The 23,496-nt window shown below is 56.7% G+C and overlaps 1 protein-coding gene across 1 annotated transcript; it reads left to right on the top strand.

Moving 5' to 3' along the window:
• The first annotated feature begins 117 nt into the window (after nt 1-117).
• Nucleotides 118-5,960, top strand: BUD13 (BUD13 homolog). The gene is given in 13 exon segments (XM_030964883.1): nt 118-246; nt 476-566; nt 903-987; nt 1,128-1,179; nt 1,567-2,143; nt 2,145-2,326; nt 2,328-2,503; nt 2,803-2,897; nt 3,070-3,178; nt 3,559-3,697; nt 3,961-4,142; nt 4,462-4,543; nt 4,825-5,960. Coding segments are annotated over 13 exon segments (1,986 nt in total). The 5' UTR covers nt 118-124; the 3' UTR covers nt 4,919-5,960.
• The last annotated feature ends 17,536 nt before the right edge of the window (nt 5,961-23,496 follow it).

The raw sequence follows: 23,496 nt of genomic DNA, 5'->3' as shown, positions 1-23,496 counted from the left end.
TATGGCCTGTCCGCGGCCTGGCCACGCCCATCCCTCTACAACTCCAGTGACCACGCCCATCTCAGCCCGCCACGCTCAGGCCCCGCCCCTTCCTGCCGGCGCCGCAGTTTTGCGTCAGAGCGCGATGGCGGCGCCGGGGCTGTCGAAGGCCGAGTACCTGCGGCGGTACCTGAGCGGCCCCGCCGAGTCCGGCCCGCCCCGCCGCCGCCGCAGGAGGAAACCGCCGGGCGGCACCGCCAGAGGCGGGTGAGTCCCGGGGCAGGGGCCGCAGGCGCGGCCCTGTGCGCTGCCCGGCCTTGGGAACCCCCCCGAGCGCACCGCCCCGAAACCCCCGCTCGGAACCGAGCCCCGAGCCCCCGGGGCCGGGACTCTCCCCGCGGCTGCCCCGCTGCTGATCCCCCTGGGCCCCCGGGGCTGCCCCGCGCAGATCCCCACGGGCCCCACGGGCCCTGACCGCGCCTCTCCCCGCTGCCAGGATGCGGATCGTGGATGACGATGTGAGCTGGAACAGCATCGCCGCCGCCCCGGAGAAGGAGGAGGAGGAGGACGAAGGGGACATGCCTGTGGTGAGCGGGGAGTCCCGGCAGACGCCCTCAGTCTGTCCTGGCGCTCACCTCGTGTCTCCCTTTGGGAAGAACTCGCTGGAGCGCCTCTCCCTGCCCTGTTGCGGCGGGTTCTGCCTCGGGGGTGGGCGGGAGCCCTGCAGGAAGGGGGGAGCTCCCTGCGGATCCAGGCAGCCCGTGCTCGGATGCAGGCAGCCCGTGCTCGGCGGGCCAGCACGGGGCTCTGTGCTCCAGAACAGCTGCTGGAGCAGGGCAGAGGGAGTGGCATTGCTGCTGCCTGTGTAAGGAGTGGGAATTGTGCCTTTTGCTGAGCCCCTGGTGCTCACTGGGTGTTTGCAGGTGGCAGAGTTCATTGATGAGCGCCCAGAGGAGGTGAAGCTCATGGAGGAATTCCGAACAAACACCAAATGGAAGCTCCTGGGAGGTGAGAGCAGCCCCTTCCACCCTCTCCCCAATGCCTGCCTTCTCCAAACAACAATGCAAGTTAAAAATAATCCTGGAGATGCTGGAGGGCTGCTGGGCCGTGCAGAGCCCTAATAATTGATTGCAATTGTCTTCCCTCAGATGAGGACTCACAGAGTTCAGATGTTTCGGGATCTGCCAAGTCTGTCACGAGGTATGGGGGAATTCCAGGCAGGAGTTCTGCTCTCTGCTTGTTTGGCTTTGTTTGTCTGGTTCTGTGCTTTGCTGGGAAATGTGGGCACTTCTCCCTGCTGGAGAGCCCCTGCCTGGGGCGGGCACTGGCAGCTCTGGGTGTTTGTGACACTGCCAGGGAGGTTGGGGTGATGGTCCCTGTGAGTTTGAGTGATGGTGGAGAGTCTCCCATTGCAGCTCTGCTGGGATCCAGGCTGCCTTGGAGGGTTTCTGGGCTCTGCTGGGGCTCAGGGCTGCAGCATCGCAATGAACCCACGCTCACAAGCTGTTCCCAGCTCTGGGGTCCTGCTGTGTTTTCAGACAAGCCAGACATGATGGGAGCTCACTGGCACCTTCTCTGCCCTCGCAGGCGGCGGCACCAGGACTCCCCAGAGCCCTCGGCCACAGCAGGGAAACACAACGGCTCCCTGGGGCTCTCTGCTCCCAGGAGACAGAGACACGACACCCCAGATTTGTCACCGCCCAGGAGACAGAGACACGACACCCCAGATGTGTCACCGCCCAGGAGACAGAGACATGACACCCCTGACCCATCCCCTCCTAGGAGGCACCGTCACGACACGCCAGACTTGTCATCTCCCAAAAAGCAGCGTCGTGACACCCTGGATCTGTCACCTCCGCGGCGGCGGCGGCGTCACGATACCCCCGACCCCTCACCTCCCAGGAGACAGAGACACGACACCCCTGATGTGTCACCTCCCAGGAGACAGAGACACGACACCCCAGACTTGTCACCTCCCCGGCGGCGACAGCGTCACGACAGCCCTGACCCATCCCCTCCCCGGAGACAGAGACACGACACCCCAGATCTGTCCCCTCCCCGGAGACAGAGACACGACACCCCAGATCTGTCCCCTCCCAGGAGACAGAGACACGACACCCCAGATCTGTCCCCTCCCAGGAGACAGAGACACGACACCCCAGACTCTGTCCCCTCCCAGGAGACAGAGACACGACACCCCAGATCTGTCCCCTCCCAGGAGACAGAGACATGACACCCCAGACTTGTCCCCTCCCCGGAGACAGAGACACGACACCCCAGATCTGTCCCCTCCCAGGAGACAGAGACACGACACCCCAGATCTGTCCCTCCCCGAGACAGAGACACGACACCCCAGATCTGTCCCCTCCCAGGAGACAGAGACACGACACCCCAGATCTGTCCCCTCCCAGGAGACAGAGACATGACACCCCAGACTTGTCCCCTCCCAGGAGGCAGCATCAGGATTTGTCACCTCGCAGAGAGAAGCCAGGGTCCCCGAGTGGGAGGAAGAGCAGAACAAAAGGTGAGTGTCACACGCTGTGTCCTGGGGACCCGCTGGGATCCACGCTGCCACAGGTGAGGGCTGTGGGCTGCTGGCACAGCTGGCACAGCTGGCAGTGTTTGTCTCTGTGGGCACAGCTGGGTTGTACTTGTGCACAGCTGGGTGGGAGTTCAGCCAGGCTGCAGTGCCTCTGCTGCAGCTTGGGCTGTGTGCACAGCGAGCCCCTGAGCGTGCTCCTGCTGGGGGAATCAGCAGACCCTCTTCTGATTTATCTCCTCCTGGGGCAGTCAGCAGACCTCACTCTGATTTATCTCCTCCAGGACGGGCTTCTCCCACCCAGAGGGACCAGCAGAGGTCACGGAGCCCCCCGGAGCACTCCCCACGCCACCGGGATGCCAAGGGCTCTCCCAAGAAGGTAAAGGTTGTTAGTCTCTTTCCCTTCCAGCTGTGAAAGCCGAATGATTGACAAACTGGGGGAGTTCTTGGCTCTAACAGGGCTGTCTCTGCCCTGCCCCGGTGGTTTGGGTCACCCCTCGCTCTGGCTGCCCCTCTCAGCCAGCTGTAAGTGGGATTTGTGTGTTCTCCAGGCTAGCACGATGTCATCTGGGGCCAAAGCGGGCCTGGTGTCAGCTGATGTGCTGCAGAGGGAGAAGCAGGAGCTCAGGAAGCACGAGAGGAACACCAAGCACCTGGAAGGTGGGAATGGAACACAGCCCGAGCCCCAGCTCACTTCTTCTCTGCTCTGTCAGGCCCTGGCACTGGGATGCTGCTGGGAGCATCACTGTGGAGCTGCAGCTGGACATGCTGCTGGAAACCTTGGCCAGGGCCTCTGTTCTGCTTGGGGATTTCAGAGCAATGCCAGGGAGGTCACAGGGAGTGGGAAATGCTTCTCTGCATGGATAGTGAGAGCTCAGGGTCTGTGTGGGGCAGCAGGGAAATCTGAGATCCTGCTTGGCTTTGGGACAGGCTCTTTGGGAGATGAGGACATACAAAAGAGAAGTCACAGTTAGTCATTGAATTGTCTGGAGGTGATAAAATGTTCCAGAATTGTGACTTGAGGCATGTGTCCCCACCAGAGGAATCCCGGAATGCTCAGACCGTGTTCCGAGACAAGTCCGGCCGCAAGAGGAACCTGGCCCAGGAGCAGCTGGAGCAGAGGCTGAAGGCTGAGGCAGAGGCCAAGAGAGAAGAGCAATATGCCAAGTGGGGAAAAGGGTGAGGAAGGGATTGCAAAGCACAGTCCTTGGGCCTCCCATCTCCTGCTGTTAGTTTGGGTCTGCTGCCAGACGGGCGTTGTGCTCTGAGCTTGAGCCTGGGACCAGCACATGTTCCACATGTCTGAAAACCCCTTCCCGTGCTGGAGGAGCTTTGGGAATGCTGCACAGGCAGTGGGAGTTGAGGGGTGTGACCCCTCCTGCACACTGAACCACTCCCAAGGAGTGCTGGCTGGGGTTTGGGTGACGCAGTGTGTTTTCCAGGCTGGCACAGGAAAGGCAGCAGCAGCAGAACGTGGAGGATGCAGTCAAGGAGATGCAGAAGCCCTTGGCCCGTTACATCGATGACCAGGACCTGGACCGAATGCTGAGGGAGCAGGAGAGGGAAGGAGACCCCATGGCCGCTCTCATCAAGAAGAGGAAGGCCAAGGAGAGCAAGGAGAAAGGTTTGCCTCTGGAACACACCTGTGTGTGGTTTCAGGTGTCAGCAGTGCAGAAATGCAGCTGCTGTTCAGTAAATAGCCTAGGGAGGACTTGTGGACCCTCTGGAGTTCCTGGCCTGTTACCAGTACCAGTTGCATGAGTTCTTAGCTGGGACAGCAGGGCCTGCTGACTGAGAACTCAGCACTTTGTCACAGTGAGCCCTTGGCAGCTGTAGCTGGCTGCCAGGAGCCTGTGCTGTCTACCTGCAGACACCTCCTGGGTGGGTGAGGATGTGATCTCCTGGCTGTGCTGGACACAGCTCCTCTGCTCTTTGTGTTCCAGAAAAACCCAGGTACAAGGGACCAGCACCTCCACTCAACAGGTTCAACATCTGGCCCGGGCATCGCTGGGACGGTGTGGACAGGTACTTGTTCCTGTTGGAATAACAGTTAAAATAAAGGAATTCTGCTTCAGGGCATTGCCAGTTATGGGGTGAGTGAGGGTGGTGGCACTGGAGGTTTGAATGGGTTCAGTTACTAATGGGTGATGGGACAGATGGGACAAGGGAGGTGAGGCACTTCAGAGGCATCAGCTCTTGGTAACCACAGGTCCAGGTGGAGACTGAGCCAGGGTAAATCAGTGGAAAGGTTGCAGTGGTCAGGAGAGCTGGTGGCAGCAGCTGCTGTCACTGAGTGTCCCTTGCAGGTCCAACGGGTTCGAGCAGCAGCGCTTCGCCCGCATTGCCAACAAGAAGGCAGTGCAGGAGCTGGCCTACAAGTGGAGCGTGGAGGACATGTAGGGACAGCTCCTGCAGTGCCCCACAGGCACCACCTCTGCCACAGCCCTGAGGAATGGCCTGCTCTCCCTGCAACCAGCCCTGTGCTCAGCATTCAGCAGCCCACTGGGCCATCTTCTGAGAGACCAGGCTGGATTTCCCTGGCGGCCAGAGCCTCCAGCTCCGTGGGGAGGACACTGGTTGCTTGTTTGTTTTCTAACAAACTTCTGTTCTACGCCAAATGACTTCTGAGGGCAGTCCCAAGTCTTCAGGTGTCCGAAATCTCAGGTGCAAATCTGCTGAACGCTTGGGCTTGGGAGAGTTACCCTCATGCCGTGGGTCAGTCTGCTCCAGAACTCAGGTTAAGTGGAACTCCTGAACTTTTGTCAAGTTTATGCAGTTATTTTGCCATGTAGATCCCAGAGTTATCAACGTGCAGGAAAGTTCAGACTCAGCTTCTCCTGACCCTGCCCAAGCAGGAAACTGCGCAGGGAATGCTCTGGCACTGGAAGAGAGACCTGCAGTGCTGCACTGGGCAGCAAGATCTTCAGGAGCCTCAGCAATTCTGCAGGGCTCCATTTCTACTGGAAGTAAATGTGCGGAGAGTTAGGACTTGAAACCTGGAATTGCTTCCCTCATAGTTTGGAGCAGCTGCTTCCCCCAGACCCCTCTGGATTTGGGGCAGATCTCAGCACTTGGCTCGCTCTGGTGGGAGGTGTAACAACCCTCTCCTGTGATCAGATTTGTCAGTCTCGGAGCTTCCCTTAATCCCTGTGAGCCAGAAAGCACTTGAGAAAATAAATACAGTTGTTCTTGTTGAGGTCCCAGGGAGCAGGGAAGAATGCAGGCAGCAGTTTCCATGGAGATGCCTTGGCTGCAGCAGTGGGCAGGGCAGGATCGCTCTTTGCAGGGATTCTCCAGCCCTGGGAGGGCCGTGGGTGGGGGGAACAGCAGCACAGTCTGCTCTGGAGTGCCAGACTCTTGGGACTTCCCTGCTTTTCATCCCTGTGTCACATTTCCAGCAGCCCTGGAATTGGTGTATTCACCCAAAAATTCCATTAAAAAACCCCCAAAAATTCCAATAAAAATTCTCTTTAAAAACCTTCCAAAACAATCAATTAATAATCCCTAAAAATTACCTTTAAAAATCCCCAAAAATGCCATAAAAAAAAAAAAAAATCCTTTTAAAACCCCAAAAATCTCAAAAAATCCTTTAAAAATCCCCAAAAAACCTCAAAAATTCAATTTCAAACATCCTAAAAATTTCCATTAAAAATCCCCAAAATTCCCATTAAAAACCCTAAAAATTCCCCCAAAAATTCCTTAACACCAGCAATTCCATTAAAAATCCCTAAAAATTCCCCAAAAATATCCCCAAAAAGCCCTCAAAAATTCCTGAAAAACTAAAAAAAAAATTCTTTAAAAATCCAAAAAAATTCCCAAAAACTACCAAAAATTGCATTGAAAAAACCCCCCATTAAAAATCCATTCCATTAAAAATCCCCCAAAAAAGCTTTAAAAAAACCCCAAAAAATTCCATTAAAAACCCTCAAAAATCTTTTAAAAAACCCAAAAATTCCATCAAAAAATCCCTAAAAATTCCATTAAAATTCCTTTAAAAAGCAGAAAAAAAAAATCAATAAAAATCCCTAAAAGAACCCCGCTGTCGCCATCCTCGCGGCCCCGCCCCTAATCCCGCCTTTACGAGCTCGCCCACCAGCGCCGCCGCGGCCCCGGCCCCGCCACAGCCGCTCCTGCGGCCCCCGAGTCCCCCGAGTCCCCGCCGACACGGCGCCGCCGGTGGCCCAGGTCCCGTCGCTGCCGCGTCCTTGCAGCTCCCTGCGGCTCCCGGATCTGCGGTGCCGAGCGCGCCTGGCGCCGCTCCAGCGCAGCCTCCCGGCAGCCACCCCAGCTCCCGGCGGCTCCGCGCCGCGCTCCAGCCTCCCGCCACCCCGGGAGCATCTCCCGCGGACCAAGCCGCCGCCCCGCCGCCGCCCGTGGGCGCTTTCCCGCTCCTGCCGCCGCCGCTGCACGGCGGGCCGAGCCGTCCCTTCCCCAGCGCAGCCTCGCGCTTCAGAGCCGCTGGATGGCGCGGCTCCGCCGCCTCCTGCAACCACGGACGTCCTGTCGTTCCCTTCCACAACCGCAGCCGCAGCCCGCTTTCCGTTCCCGCAGCTCCGCCGCTTCCCCCCGCCCCGCGACCGCCCCGCCCCGCCCGCCACGTTCCCGAGGGCCAATGATTGCTGAGGTGTAATTTAGCAGTTGTGATGAGAGTGATGGTGAGTTGGTGTGTAAGCTGAAGGGGGTGTTAGTGGTAGATGAGTGTTGTTTTCTGTGTGCTTTTGTTGTTTTGGGTTTCCTGTAACAATAAAGCAACGTGTAATGAAAATAGGAAAAGGTTATCATCTTGTGTTAATAGGTGTACTGCTCTGTACTGCTCTGTATTTGCATTAGCTGCTGCATCTCCCTGTATTGCTCTATATGTAAATTAGATTTTTACCAGTATGTCTATGGATTGCATCTGCACTTGCATTTCTATACACTGTTTCCATGTATTTTGCTGAAGTAAATAAAAACATTCATTTAATAAAGTTGAATCACCCCTAATAAAGATACCCCTTGCCCTTCCCCTACCCCCACCCTGGCTCTTGTCTTTTTTTGGTGTGGTTTTGTAATTTCTTTCTGCTGTATTTCTTCCTTTTGCTCCTCACTTTACTTTTCTATTTCTAACTTAATTTTCATCTGTCTCTAACCCTTTGTTTCTGTTTCTCACTCTTTCTGGCACTGTGTCTCTGCTTCTGTAACTCTATTTCCATCTGCTTCCTTTTTTCTGTTTGTCCGCTTCACTCTTTCTGTCTGACTGTATTTATTTTTCTCTCTTCTGTCTATACTTTGCACCTTATTCCTTTTTTTATAACTTTAACCCTCAGTCTTCTTTCTTCTTTTCCTGTGTTCTCCTTTTCCTTGGTTTGTCTTTTCTGCTCTTAGTCTTTTCCTTTTTCACTCTAACCCTAAGTTTTCCCTTTAACTCTAATCCTAACCACTTTTCCCTCTAACTCCTGTCCTTTTTCAGTTTTCCACCCGGCTTTTATTTTCACTCCCTCTTCTTCTTGTTTACTCGGTCTCTCTTCTTGTTTTCTGTCTCTCTCGCCTTCTTTTCTCTGCCTCTCTCCTTCTTGTGTGTTCACCTGTAAATAAACCCTTTCTTTTTTTGCTCGATTCTGCGTGCTGGTGGTTTTTGTTTTTCCAAGGCAGCTGAACCATTCCCAGCCCTGCCGCACCTGCTGGGCAGGAGATGGTTTGGGAGCAGGGGGTGCTGGTGTGAGGTGGCAGCACATTTCCAGGCAGCTGCTTCCAGTTGTGCCTCCCACTTCTGGCACCAAGGCCCTGTTCCATTCCCCCCTGTAACCTGAGGCAGCTGCAGCCTCCACAAGTGCAGTTCCACTTGACACATTCGTTTTTGCTCTCACTTAATCTGAGTGCTGCTGGAGATGTGAAGAACCTGCTGTGGAATGATTGGATTCGCCCTGGTGGGCAGAGCTGGATGCTGGTTCTTCCCCCACCTGCCTGGTGACAGTGGCTGCTCTTGCAGAGCCACAGCTGCCAGCAGCTGCCTCGTGCCACTCTTGGGACTGGAGGCTGCTCTTAAGGAGGCAGAGCACTTTTAAATGCTGGTACTAAACAAAATGTGCTGAAAATGGCATCAGGTTCTGCTCTTGCAGCTGGTTTTGGAAGCTGGGGTTTTAAAATTTTAGAGGCACTACCCGGGGGACCTCCTCGTTCTTCACAATGCTGCATTTATACATCTGTTACTTGTTTGCTACCAGGTATTGTATTTTTAAGAGATCTCTGTGAGGAAAGGGGGCTCACGTGGTGAGCACCTCCCGCCCTGATCCCATCCCGTGTGCTGTGTGGAGAAGGGAGCTGGGTTTGTCCCTGTGCCCTTGTTCTGCATCGCACATCCCCCGTCCCAGCTGTCTGAGCAGTTCTGGCAGCAGAGCAGCTGGAAAGCGCTGTGGGATCCTGTGGGATGAGCTGGGTGATGGAGATGGAGCAGTGACACCAGCACTGGATCTCTTCATTAGTGGTTCTGGAAAGGGCAGAGCCCCGGTCTTGGCATCGAGCAGCAACTTTGATTAGCTTTAACCCAAAAAAAATGAATATTAAAATCTTAATTTAATTTAAACCACTGTCATTCACAGTCATGGCAAACAGCAAGCAGAGTAATTATTATGCAAATGAGACAGATAGAAAAATGATTAATAATTGCGCAAATTAAAAATTATTGTAAACATCCTGTGAGTGGTGATAAGTCGGGGAGGAGCGAGCGGGGGAGGCAGCGGGGCTCAGCCACCTCCTGCATCCCGATTTCCTCATTAGCAGGAGCAGCAAACGAGGAGCCCAGGGCTGCCTGGGGGAGCAGGCCCAGGCTGGGGATCTGCTCCAGCTTCTCTCTGCTGTGAGAAAAGCTGGGTTTAACCATTTCCCCCTTCCTGGGGTCCCTGTGCTCCTGTGTGTCTGTGTGTCCCTCTGCAGCCTGCCAGGGGATGCCAGCAGTGCTCCCCAAAGCTGCTACTGGCCCTGGGAGCTCCCCCCAACAATTACCAGCTGGTTTGTCGGCTGTTTCTCTCTAATTGCACAGCCCTATTTCCCCACTTTTCCTTTTGTGCTTTTTCCAGGGATCAGGGTAATTCCAGTGCCAGGCTCTCGCTGGCTCCTGAGCTTCCAGGGGCACCGCTGGTGTCAAGGACGAGCAATTAACCCGGCCTCGCACAGCGTAATTAGATTTTTGTTGATGAGCTCGTGGTAATGTGTTTAGTTTAGATTAAGAGCTTAATTCCTGGGGTGTGACACTGCCTGTCCCTGGGAGCCCACAGGAGTGGGGCTGGTCCTGGGAGGGGACCCTCGGCCACCACCCTGCCTGTGTGTCACCTGTCCCCACAAAGGTGAATGTGGCTGCTCCTCCCAGCTGCCTCTTGCCTCTTGTTTCTTTCTAGCAGCTCCAGCAAAGTGTTTTTTGGCAGTGTTGTGTTATTGCTCCGTTTCCTGCCGAGTTCTATTATTTTTTAATTAAAAAGAGCCTGAGATTTGTCATTTAACGTCTCTCTGAGCGGCAGCAGCTGCAGGTCGTGGGTGCTCGGCAGAGCTGGCGGCTCCCTGAGTCATCCCGGGCTCCCAGCATGGATCACCTGGGCATGGGGGCACGGTGGGGCTCCCCCTGGGCACAGACACCCCCTCTGCCTTTTGGGGAAGAAGAGTTTTCCCTGAGGACTCCATCCCACAGCAGGGCTGGCAGTGAGAATCCCTGAGACTGGCAGGTTAGTGATTGTATATGCATATGTGCACTTTCCCTAATTATGGAATAATTAGGGACACGCAGAGATAAAAATTACTAATAATATTTACTCTAGACTCTATTTTTTTTTCAATAACCTCTCTCTCTCTTCCTCCTTCACCGAGTCTTGGTGGAAATAACTTTGCAGATCCCAGCTAATGAATATTTGTAAATGCAAGAACATTCGGCGCCGGAATATCCAGAGGGCATCCTCTCTCTGCCTTGTAATTTTTTTTCCACCAGATATTTAATATTTATGGTTCCACAGCCTGGTGAATAAAGAGCCACACGCAAACCCCCAGGAGCTCGGGGGCCGGGATATTTATGGCGCTTCCTCTTTTCCTTTTCAATTACAAAGACACCTCACATAATTAAGTGCTAATAACCTTGTTAATCTAAAATTGATACTCTTTCTCCTGGCTATCTCTTAATAGAATTAAAAACAGATTAATAATCAAGGGTAGGAGAAGTTGCACGGGATGCAGGGAGAGGGGGCCACGCTCCGGAGCTCTGGGGAGCCAGGCTGGGATGGGCAGCGCCAGGAAGGGGCTGCCAGGGAGCTCTGCTTCCCCCGTGCTCTTTACTCTGCTTAAATTTTTAAGACAAACAGCCATGTAACACCGTCTCCTAATGAAACTGTTTTATGTTAATTAATTATGTATCAAGGCTCATTTTCATGCGCGGCCCGGCTCCGCTTCCCCTCCGCCGAGCCTTTGATCTGTCAGAGGCTAAACGGGAGATAAATAATCAAATGGAGAGGCAGCCTGGATGGAAATAAACACGGTGTAGATGCGTTATCTGGAGGGTGAGCAGGGCCCTGGTCATGGGGCTCAGGCCTCAGGGCTCAGCCACTCTCAGCTGCACCCCTGGGCTGGGGAAAGGTCCTGTGCCTCAGTGTCCCTGGGGACAGCACCGCGTCCTGTGCCTCAGTGTCCCTGCAGCCCCACTCCAGCAGAGGATGTGGGAACAGCCCATCCCTTCTGGACAGGTGGAAGGGATGCAGGTGAGCACCTGTGCCCTCACCGTGCCCTCACCTGTGCCCCCACCTGCCCCACCTGTGCCCCCACCTGTGCCCTCACCTGTGCCCCCACCTGTGCCCTCACCTGTACCCTCACCTATGCCCCCACCTGTGCCCTCACCTGCGCCCCCACCTATGCCCCCACCTGTGCCCTCACCTGTGCCCTCACCTGTGCCCCCACCTGTGCCCCCACCTATGCCCCCACCTGTGCCCTCACCTGTGCCCCCACCTGTGCCCCCACCTGTACCCTCACCTGTGCCCTCACCTGTGCCCTCACCTGTGCCCCCACCTGTACCCTCACCTGTGCCCCCACCTGTGCCCTCACCTGTGCCCCCACCTGTGCCTCCGTGGGTGGCAGAGGGGAGGGAGCAGCCCCGGGTGGCTCCCATGGCACATCCTCGCTCGGGCGGCAGTGCCAGGACCAGCCGGGGCTCCGGGCACTGCCACCCTGCAGCCACCAGCCCGGCCGTGCCTGTCACCCGGCCCGAGCCGCAGCAACCGAAGGGAGCGCTCCGAGAGCCGCGTCCCCTCCCGCCTTGCCCCGGGCCCTGCCTTTGGGCTTCTGAAAGCTCTGCCCCAGCGCTGCCGGCTCTCGTTAATCCGTACATCCCAGCCGGGGCTGCCGAGCATCCTTCAGGAGCCCTGGGGATCGCTCACAGCCAGCGGCGGGGCAGGGGGCTCGGGGCTGCCCAGGACACAGCACGGTCCCTTGGCATGGGAGCTGCTGGGAAGGGGTGGGATGTCCCTGAGCAAGGATGTGCAAGTCCCTGAGCAAGTGAGCAACACGTGGTGATCACTCAGAGGTTGGACTTGATGACCCGGGAGGTCTTTCCCAACCGCAATGATTCTGTGGTTCTGCAAAGAAAAGGCCCTCCCGCAGCAACATCTCCCACGTGCCACTTGTGTGCGAGCAAGGAGAAGAGATTTGGCAAGAAAACCCACAAAAATCGAGCAGAGAGGGTGCTGCCGCACTCTGCGGAGCGGAATTTGCCTGCCGAGGTCCTCCCTGTGCCTCTGTGGCTGCAGCCTGGGATTCCCTGCTCGGCCCAGGCGTGGCTCAGCATCCTGCCAGCCAGCTAATCAGGTCAATGCATTTTTAACGGGGCATAGGAAATCTTTATATTTTCTGTCAGGCTCATTCTTCTCCCCCGTCTCTCTGTGGGGGCTGAATTATTTAATGCTGAATATCAAGCAGGGCTGGTTTCCCCGAGCTGGCTGCTGACTGTGCATTTCAGGGCTGCTGAGATTGGCAGTGGCTGCGCTCAGCCGGCCCGGGGGAACCCGAGCAGCAGCACTTCACCTGCCTGCAGCCAGATTTATGGAACACCTCGGGTCCTTCTGGGCGTCTGAATTAGGGGGACAGGTTTGGAGAAGGGATGGGCAGGGCCAGAACGGGGCGCTCACAAATCACACCATGCCCAGTGCCCCTAATGCACCCCTGTGTGCCGCCAGAACGTCAGCTGGAGTTTGGGGTTGATCTCCATGCTGGGGAAGGGGTTTGGGGGTGATCTACACACTGGGGAAGGAGTTTGGGATTGATTTCTACACTGGGGAAGGAGTTTGGGTTTGATTTCCATGCTGGGAAGGCTGGGAGAGCAGAGCAGGATGCCAGGGGATCCAGCAGCCTCAGCTCAGCACATCCCCGCTCTGGGGCACCGCGGTGGGCAGGGCTGGGGTGGCAGGGACCCGTGACAGCGGGCACAGGTCGTGTGTGGCCAGGAGCAGCCCTGGGCACTCAGACACAAAGGGCTGGCTTGTGTATCGGGGTTTATCTCTCCCATTAATGGCTTTCTAAATTGGTGGCAGTGGAGCAAAAAACCCAATCTGAACTCGGAGCATGCATGATTACTATTGTAATAACCTTGGCTAATAAGAATATGATGTGGTGTTAGGCTGGGAAAGAAAACACATTTCTCATTAGCTTTTTGATTAATTACTCCACATAATTTCCTAGGGGGACATGCCTGGGACTGATTGCCTTTGCTTTTGACGCGTGGAAGTGGTTTACCTTAAGTTAATAATTTTCTCGGTGACATTTTAATGGCAGGCCTCAATTAATCTCCAGTCACGGGGCAAAGGCCAGGCCCCCACCATCCTCTGGGGGCTCAGAGCACCCCCCTTGCCCACCCTTCCCCAGGACAGGGCACAGGAGCTGCCTGGGGCTCAATGTTAAGGTCAGGCTTGGGCAGCCCTTGGCAGAGGTTTGGGCTCCAAGGTCCTGGACCCCCTGCCCTGCCCCACACGTGATGCTGTGGCTTCTCAGGGCTTTGAATAGCTGGGAATGCAGCAGCTGTGCAGCCCAGTGCTCCCCCAGCACTGCCAGGGATCCAGCTGTTCCCAGGCATATGTTTACATGGCCTGGAAGCACCGATTTCCTTCCGTGCCTTATAATATAAATATTTTACAGGAGCTAAAATATTCAACACTCGTTTGATGTTGCCACATGGAGCGGGATCAAATGAGGGTGGGAAGGAGGGGAAAACAGGAGAGGGGAGCAAGCAGAGCCTCATTTGTTTTCCTGCCTGGAAATGGAATGATGCTGCATATTTCTGCATCAGGAATCACCCGGAACAGTGATCTCTGCTCCCCAGCAGGTGCCGGGCTGGGGCAGCTCTGCAGGGCATCCCTGCTGTGCCTGGGGATGGGGCTGTCCCAGGGGCTCCTCCTGCTCCTGGGATGTGCATCCCACGTCCCAGGTGCATCCAAACCCGCCCTGCACTCTGCAGCCGAGCTGTGCTCTACACAAACTTTAAAACATGGGCAGGTCGGGCCGAACTCCTGCCAGCTGAAATGTCAGGGTAATTCCAGGCCTTGCCCTGGCATTCCTGGGGCTGGTGCCTCGGTGCTGGGCTGGAGGGATGGGGATGTGGGTGGGCACGGCCGGGCAGCACCCCTGGGCACGCTCACCTGCGGCAGGTGCTGGCTGGGAGGAGAAGAGCCAGCAATATTTATGTTTCCATCCAAATGCATGGATCAAAGCTGACACTTTAATCTGCTCAACAACATCTCAAGGATAAAAAAGTTGCAGGCAAATCACAGGCCTAAATTGGTAATATATTTCTGCTTGTCAGTTGACAAATCACTTTACAAACCCCTTCTGCATCTTCCCTCAGTCCCTGGTTTGCTGCTTTGGGCTGTGCCAGCCTTCATCCCTGGGTGCTGTGGTGTTTGTGCCACACTCCTCCTCAGGAGGGAGGCGCTGGAGCTCAGGGCAGGCTTCGGCAGCAGCTGGGTGAGCTGGGGCTGCTGGTGCTCAGCTCTTCTGCCTGTCCCAAAGCAGTTTCACTGCCCCAGCGAGGCTGGGGACGTGCCCAGCCCAGCCCACCGTGCTGATGGTGGCACAGCAGCCCTGTGGATGCAGGCCAGGTTCCAGTGGGGAGCCAGGAGTCCCTGCCAGACCCAGCTCAGAGCAGAGGGATCCTGCAGGGAGACAGCACTCGCTGCCAAGGGCTTTTTCTGCCTTGACTTCTTTTTATTGAGTTTCTTTTTCTCTTCTTTCTCTCTCCTGGCCAGTGCCAGGCCAAGTTGATGAATTATCCCAATATATATTCTGTCTGGAAAGAAAACACATATCATATGTATCTTTGACAAGTTATTATTCTTCCTTATCAGAATATGTGTGCATCCAGCCCGGCCATAACTCACCCCCGGCGGGATCCAGCCCTGCTGGGATGCTCCGGGTGCGGGGACGGGCAGGGGAGGGGGCCTGGGCGGAGGCGAGAGCACCACGTCGAGCTAATTCAGCGCCTGCCTCACCTCCAGCTGATTGCTGCAAATTAAATTTCACGCCAATGAGCCGGAGGAGGCGGCGTGCAGTGCAGGGGGAGAGGGGATGGTGCGGGCACGCTGGCACAGCTCCTGCCCCAGCAGGGGCACTGGGGGTCTGCCCGACCCCTGGGCTGGCCCTGAGCCCCCCAACCCATCCTGTCTGAGCCCCTGGGCTGGCCCTGAGCCCCCCAGCCCGTCCTGCCCATGGCCCCTGTGCCCCCACAGCGGCGGTGCCAGGCTTGGGCAGAAGTCAGAAATCAGAAATCAGAAATGAGAACTCAGAAATCATTCCCAGACGGGTGAGCAAACATTTCTGGCAGTTCCTCCCGCAGTGCCAGCCTCAGGCCCTGCAGTGAAGCCCAGCAGCAGAGCAGCTCTGTCCGCAGCAGGACAGGGCGCGGGGCTGGGCTGCTCGGGGTGCAGGGTGGGCTCTGCCAGGTGCAGCCATCCAGGTGTGCTCAGCATGCCTGGATGCAGGGCTGCCAGCAGCAGGAGCGCTCCCATCCATCCCCGCTGCAGAGCCTTTAATGTTGGACTTATTAAGATAATAACTGCTCCATCTCTGCCGGTTTGAAACATGATCTAATAGGAATCTTACAACAAAAGTTGCCAAGCAGCCAGGCCAGGATTTACTAATAGACTCCGAGCGTGCTGTAACTGAGATGGAAATTAATTTAGTGATTAGGAGATTAATAAATGGAGCAGAGCCTATCCTTTCCTTGAAAGGCCGGGAGGAAGCTCTGGGATGTGGCATTCCCGTGGCGCCTTCACGGGAAGTGTTCAACTCTTTAATCTCCACGCTTCCTCCCGGCTCTGGGGCGAGGCTGCAGGAGAAGCTGTGCTGCCTCATTTTCTCTTAAATCCCATCTTCCTCCCCAGCTGTTTGTCAGAATTCTTTTGTCTTCACAGACACCTGAGCCTGGCACCTGGGGAAGAAATTCCCGATCCGCCCCCTCCGAGCCGCCTGAATCCGGGCCAGCGGCAGCACTGGGAGCACAGGGGGGGAAGGAGGGAGTGGTGCTTGGAGCCTGCCCCTCTTTGTTGCTGCTGGTTCTGCTCAGCAGCAGCTGTGCATCCATATTTATTGAGGGGAAGGGAAGGAAAACTGTCGGTAATCCCAGGGAAGTGGAACGTCTTGCAATTACCCAGGCAGCTTGGCCGGCGTGGGCGCACAGGGGATCCAGGGAGCCCTGGGTCACCCCGAAGGGCAGATGGGAAAGGTGGGGTGTTAAACATGCTCTGAGCACTGCAGGGGGAAAGGGGATTGATGCACAAGGGGAGCTGGTGGCCTCCTGCCCTGTGGCCCCTTGGCTGGGGTGAGGTGAGAGCTGCTTCCCTCCCGAAATGCTGCTGGGACCAAAGGCCAGGGTGGGAGATGGTGATGACAGGGAATGTGGCAATAATGCCCAGGGTGGGAGATGGTGATGACAGGGAATGTGGCAATAATGCCCTGGCTGTGCTCGGAGCAGTGGCCAGAGTGGCTGAGGTGGGCAGCCAGAGGGACATGCCCACGCTCTGAGGGTGTGAGATGCCCTGCGTACCCCTGGGCCAGGGGCAGGATATGGAGCTCAGGACACCAACAGAGCTGGCAGCTGCTCTCTGCTGGCATTTCCAGAGGGGAAACGTGATCTCTTACAGATGCTGATAAGGCTTCTGAGCGAGGGCAGGAGTTGGAGATGAAGGGGAGCGTGTGTGTGCGTTTCTTCTCCCTCGCCTTTTCTCTCCCCTGCTATCTCCAGCACAGCCTTGCAGGAAGAAAAGCTTGTGGGCATCTGTTCTTTGCCTGTGCCTTCCCTGGGGACCATCAATATGCAGGGACTGTTACCTGGGCAGGGGCCTTTCCCTCTGTTCCTCAAGGTCACGCCAGGAGCTCCTGGCTGCTGAGGAAGGTCCTGGAGCAGAGCAGGGATGCTTGGGCAGAATGTGCTGCCCTGGCAGAGGAGGAGGATGAGGATGGGTTCGTGTTGGGGTCATGCTGGTGGTGATAGAGTGCAGCCAAATCCGTGGTGCAGTATTTTCCCAGTGGGAAATCCACCCTCCTGCCCTCAGGGAGTGAAGGTGGGTGGAGAGCATCCCTGCTGAGGACATGGCTTTGTCCATCCCTGCTCCCCAGCTCCTGGCACTGGGATGAAGGCAAATATTTGGAGAACGGCAGAGCCCGGCTTGCTTCAGACAGAGCCGGCAGCCTCTCGGAGGCTGGGATTAATTTGAAGGAATTTACTGGTGGGGTTTGTGGCAGAGAGAACAGTTTGCTTATTTCACACTCGTATGGCCACCTGCTACGAACTGTTTGTTCAGTTTCAAATTCTTTAATTAAAATCAACATAAAACAGATTGAAAACATCCCAAGAAGGGGATGCTTGATTTGCTGGAGGATATTGCAGCAAACGAGCCAAAGCACTCAGAGGACACCGGATCAGGGAAGAGCCCTGGGCGGACACTCGGGTCTGCCTGTGCCACCGGCCTGGGGCTGGGGGCAGGTGGCCCTGGGGCACCTCAGCCCCAGCACCGAGGCAGAGCGGACGTGCTGCCTCCTCCTTTATCAGGATTCCCTCGCCAGCGTGGCTGTCCCGCGGCGGGCGCAGGCGCGCGGTGGCGGCTCAGCCCTCGGCGGAGCTGATCAGAGGCCTCCTCCAACAAACATCAAAGCTTCAATTAACGGGGGCCGCGTGCGACCCTCTTGCAGAGCGCAGATAAGAATAGAAATTTCCCTTGGAAAGCGGATTTGTGTTTGGCTGCGTGTGCCGGGCGGTAAATGACCTGCGCCGGAGAGGGGCCGGGGACAATTACGGTGCTCATTGGGAGCCGGTTATCTGAGGGAAACAGGCGCGCTGCTATTTAGCTGTCTAATATCCCAGTGGGAGGGGAGGCGGAATTAAAACCCGTCTCTTTTCAGAGCCATTTCAATCTGAAGGATTCTTCCTTTATGCGGTGGCTTTTCATTTCAAGGGGCTTCTTCCTCTCTCCCGGGCCCTGATTTGCGTGTGGCCGCCTGCAATGGAGAAGGGCGGCGAGGGGAAGGAGGGCTTGGCTGGGTCTGCACCCTGCCATGGAGCCTCAGGGTGCTCGGGGAGAGGAGCAGCCTCTCCATGGATTCCTCCCAGTGCCAGCATCTCCCGCTCCGATCCTGGTGAAACAACAGCAACCACGCGGTGCAGAAAGTTAATCCAGAGCCAGACGGGCATTTAATCACTGGAAAGGTTAAAACAAGCCCTCCCCGGCTGTGCACGGCTCCCGCCAGCTCCCGGGCTCCTGCGGGCCTGGGAGACCCAGAGCACCACGACTGTATTGATTCAATTATTCTCTACAATGTAATACTCTGCATTTGTGTGATAGCAACAAACAGAGTTGAAAGACGTACAAAAATAAATGATCTGAAAGTTAATATGGCTGAATGAGCAGCTCTGAATGAGGGGAGAGCGCTTTGGTTTTACATTGTGGAATCAATGGCGTGCAGAACAATGTCCTCCCTTCCCCGGGGCCCCGGGGGCCCTGCCTCAATCGATCACTATGCAAATTAATTGAATTCATGAAACCTGCATCACTGGGTAATTGATGCTTCTTATAATTACCTCCAAGTTATGAGCTTTTAGGGGATTTCATTGATCCCTGCTCGGGGCCGGGGCCAGGGCAGGTTCCGGGGGTGAGGCTGAGGCACCGGGGGCTCATGGGGATCCCTGGTGTGCCAGCCACTGCCCAGAGCCTGGATGCTGTGTGGATGCAGCCCCTCAGGAAAGCACCTTCCCCTCCTCGGGGCCCAGAGGATGCAGAGGTGGCAGCGACAGGTGGCCAGGCCAGCCGGGCCTGGCTGGTGGCTGCTGGGAGCGAACAGGTTGTATCCAAAGGGATAATAGGCTTATACAGCGCATTATTTAAGAAAAAGGGACAGGCAATTGAGCTCTGCAGACTAATTAGATTAAACTGATGAGCTCATCAGTATTGTGTGTAATTAAGATCAGAGCTAATTGCAGCACTTTGATGCCCTGCCTTACCCGAGGTGTCCCTTGCCCAGCTAGTGGGAAGTGGCTGGGCTGCCTGGGCTTCTGCTCCCTCCAGGGAAGAGCTGGGGCCAGGCACGAGGGAATCTGGAGGCTTGAGCAAAGAGATTTGTGCCAAAGGGAGAGAGCAAAGGGGGAATGGGATGGGCTGCATGGAAAGTTAGAGAAGCAGAAGCCGGCCCAGTTTCCAGTGGAACCGCAGCCATTTCTTCCTGGAGGATGGACAGGATTTATCCAGGTGGACACTGCTCCAGGAGACAGACAGTTCTGGCTGTGGTGTGGCAGCAGGAGCAGCCTGGGTTCAGCTTTTATCCTGCTCTTCCCTGCTCCTGTCTGATCTTTCCTCTTGCTCCTGCACCGCCACCTCCTCCCCGCTTCTCTCCCGTTATCCGCCCACCTCGCTTCTCTCTCCCGCTGTCTCACCTGCCTCACCCTCCTGCTCCCCCTCCCCGACACAGAACCGATTTGTGCCCCTCCAGGCCCTCCAGGGCTCCGCTCCCGGGCCCTCTGTGCAGCTCTGGGCAGGGCAGGGGCTCCCACCGTCCCTGCCGAGCCCCTCCCGATGCTCCCCTCCCGCTGCCCGCTCCCTCCGTTCGTTCGGGCTCCTTGTCTCCGTCTCCAAGGTTACACCAACCGCTTCCCGCTCCTCTCCCGAGCTCCCAGCGGGATTTCCCGATGCTGTTCACCAGTCGGGTTTTGTTCCTCGCTGCCTTTCCCAGTTCTCCCGCACCTTTCTGCATCCTGCCACCGCATCGTTCCTCGGAGAGCATCGCTTGCCCTGACTGAAGGGAGGGCAGGGCTTTGCAGCACCTTCTCTCTAGAGAAATCCCCCATAACTCAGGGCTGAGCATCCAGGACCCCTCCAGGGCACCCTTGGCTGAGCTGGCGGCCCTCGGGGGTCCCTGGGCAGCTCCCCCGAGGTGGGGTGGGTTCCTGCAGGGGCTGCCTTTGGAGAGCTGCTCATCCTGGTGGGGATCCGGGCAGAGGAGAGCAAACGTGAACATACAGCATTTCCTTCTTTATTGTGGACATACAGCATTTCTTTCTTTCTTGTGAACATACAGCATTTCTTTCTTTCTTGTGGACATACAGCATTTCTTTCTTTCTTGTGAACATACAGCATTTCTTTCTTTATTGTGGACATACAGCATTTCCTTCTTTCTTGCTGGCTGTGGTGGCAGGAGCAGGCTCAGCCCTGGACAGCAGCCCTGAGGTGCCTCTCTGCCTGTCCTTCCTCACAGTGGGGCTCCCCAGGGCTAGAGAGGGGCTGGGAGTCCCTCCAGCTGCCCCTGCAGCCGGTGTCCCCATGGCACACCCCTTTGGGCGAGCATTTGGGGACAGTGCCTCGAGAGAATGACAGGGAGGTTTGACTCTACTCCTTTCTGCGAGGCTCTCCGGTTCTTACGGCCCGGAAAGTGACGGGGGTGGGGGAAGCGGGCGAACCCCAAACCTCTTCCCAGATGCACAAGCAGCCTGAAATATCTCTGGCTTCTCTCTCTGCAATAACTGCAGGGAACAGGAGCAGATGTTTATAGGTCACGCTGCTGGTTTTTCCCTTTCTTTTCAACCGAGTGTTTATTTTTCTCCAATTTCCCCTGCTAGCGGGGATTCGGGTCGCGTTGTCCCCATTCCGCGGGCGGCAGCGGAAAGCCCGAGAGGTGCCCCCGTGCTGGGGGGGATGTCCCGGGCACAGCGGGCCCCGGCAGCGGAGCAGGGACGCGGAGCCCGGGGGGACACGGGCAGAGGGGTGGGCGGGCGAGCCCCGGGCTGTCCCCGCGGCGCGGACGGGAGGTGGCACTGCTGCACCGGCGCAGCCCCGCAGCACCCGCATCCCGCATCCCGCTCGCTGCAACCAGCGAGGGGCTCTGACAGCACCCGCATCCCGCATCCCGCATCCCGCATCCTCCATCCCGCATCCTGCATCCCGCATCCTGCATCCTCCATCCCGTATCCTCCATCCCGCATCCTGCATCCTCCATCCCGCATCCCGCATCCCGCTCGCTGCAACCAGCGAGGGGCTCTGACAGGGCCCGCAGGGCTCCGCAGTGCTCCCGGCCGCCGTGTCCCCCTCCCGATGGCAGCCTGGCCCCCCCCAGGTCGGGACTGGCCGTGTCCCCGCGCCGCTGGTGACACTGCGGTGATGAGGATGCCCTGAGCTGGCCCCAGGGGCTGTGTCTGTCCCCCACTGCTGTGCTGGTGCCCCAGGAGCTGCGGCAGCCAGAGATGTCCCCGCAAAGTCCTTTCATCCCTGTAGGAATAAAGGCTCTTTCTGCCTCCTGACGGGCGCTCAGCTCAGCCACACGGCGGGATGCAACAGGTCCCGTGTGCGGGCCCCGTGCTTTTGGGGCCACAGCATCCTGCCCTAAACACCCCCAGTGCCTTTGGGGCACAGCATCCTGCCCTAAACACCCCCAGTGCTTTTGGGGCCACAGCATCCAGCTCTAAACACTCCCAGTGCCTTTGGGGTCACAGCATCCTGCCCAAATCCAGCCGGGGAGGGGCTGGTCCTGCCCACACTGCCCGGGGTGAGCCCAGATGCATCCAGCTGTTTCCACTGGCACAGGAGAGGGACAGGAGGGCTGCTCCTACCTCTAGGGGCACGTTCCCAAAGGAAAGGTCTTGGAACAGGACAGATTTCTCTCTCAAAGCTTTTCTTTGTCTACAAGCTCCTTTGGCGGGGGGAGTTAGGAGCAGAGGAGAGTTCAGACAGATCTGATTCCCCTATCTCAGACAAACACACTCGCCTTTCCCTCACTGCAGATCAACAGGACATGTTCCAGGGAAAGATCATCTCGAAAGAAATGGATTTTCCCCCTACTGCTTTGCCATTTTTGCTTGTATTTCTGAAAGCCGGAGTGACGGGTTGTGAACTTTAAGGAGCGATTTCTACTCCCTGCTCTGGTCTGACATGTGGGCAGCGGGACTGCGAGCCCGAGGAGGAGACAGGGCTGAGCAGCTCGGGGGAGGATGCTGAGGGCGAGGCAGCAGCTCCCTGGCTCCCAAAGCAGCTTGTCCTCCGAGTCTGCCGCAGGGAACTCCGCGCAGGGTGCCGGGGAGGGGCAGGGGCAGCGCCCCGGCAGTGAGGCCTCGGCGCTAATTGCAGCCAGCAATAAACACCGGGAATATCAATAGAATGATGGCATGTAATTAGTATCCAATGGCTCGTATGGATTTCTGCGTTAGATCCACATTAACATGAGATTCTCTGATCCCGAGTAACGTTAGGAACAAATGCTTGGGGATGAGTCCAGGTGCAGCGATCCTCGCCGTCTCCAGGGAGAGGGAGGTCCCTGCAGGTGTGTTGGGATGGCATCTGTCCCGTCCTTCCCCTTCCCTGGGCTTTCTGGCTCTTTTCCCAGCACAGAGCTTTTCCAACAGGTCCTGCCCAGCTGGGCTGGCGGCGTCCATAAACAAAAATCCCGAGAAATGGAAATGAAGTTTCCGAGCTCCACCCAAACCCGGCGCCCTCCGCATTAAGTGAAGCCCCCCCACCAGCCCCGCAGCCTTTTGAGTTTTGTATGAAACACTCATTATACCTTTGGTGTGACAAATGATTGAAAAGTGTAATTTGAAAGCTAAGCTCCCCATCACACTCTTCCCTATTGTTTATTTGCCAGCTCCAAACGGGTTGGCTGCCAAGGAAAGTAATCAGAAGGTAATAGCCTGATATCGGATGAATCCCCAGAGCTGCCAGCAAGCTGGAAAACTACAATCTCGGTGCCGCCTGCAGTATTGATGCGCTGAAAATAATTGTGTAGAACAGCAGAGCTGGGATCAAACTTGGGCTGACACTCGGCATTGTACGGCTCGCGCTCGGCGCGGTCTGATGTGGTTATTTGTGACTGGCTCGGGGCAAGGCAGCCAAAAGCGTCTCAGGGAGAGCTGCCGCGCTCTGTTTGCCCATGTAGATGAGAAAACACCTTCCCAAAGCAAAGTGCATCTCTTTATCTCCATCCCTCCCTCCCTGCCTTGCCTCTTGCTTCCCCTCTTGCTGCGATCCCGGGAAAGCGTTGATTTTATTGAGTGTGGCAAGTGGCAGTTCATTAAAAAGTGGGAGCAGATGGGGAAGGGATTGTAGAAGAAGATTAATGATGCGCACCGACAAGTAAATCGGCCCAGGTTCTGGAGTAAACACAATCACGCCGGCTTCCTGGGAGCGGGTAATCCTCCTCTGTCAGCTCGGGCCTCGTTAGCCGGCTGCCGGGGCTGGAGCTAACGAGCAGGGACACCTCGGGAGCCCACGGCAGGCCTGGCGTGGCCACAACCTGGTTCTGGTGCTGGTGCCAGAGGGACCAGGAGCGGGCGTGGCTGCAGGGCTGGCACTGCCTGCTCAAGAACATCCTGGTGCTGCCCTGCCCGGGACAGCCCGTGAGAGCATGGGGGTTTCTCTCGTGGGGGTTGCTGGCATGGTGGGCTCCATGTCCAGCAGCCTCTCGTGGGCTCCGTGTCCAGCAGCCTCTCGTGGGGGTTGCTGGCATGGTGG

This window comes from Camarhynchus parvulus, chromosome 24 (assembly GCF_901933205.1).
Source record: "Camarhynchus parvulus chromosome 24, STF_HiC, whole genome shotgun sequence".
In the NCBI taxonomy this organism is placed as follows: Eukaryota; Metazoa; Chordata; class Aves; order Passeriformes; family Thraupidae; genus Camarhynchus; species Camarhynchus parvulus.
This window is presented reverse-complemented; position numbering and strand designations above follow the sequence as displayed.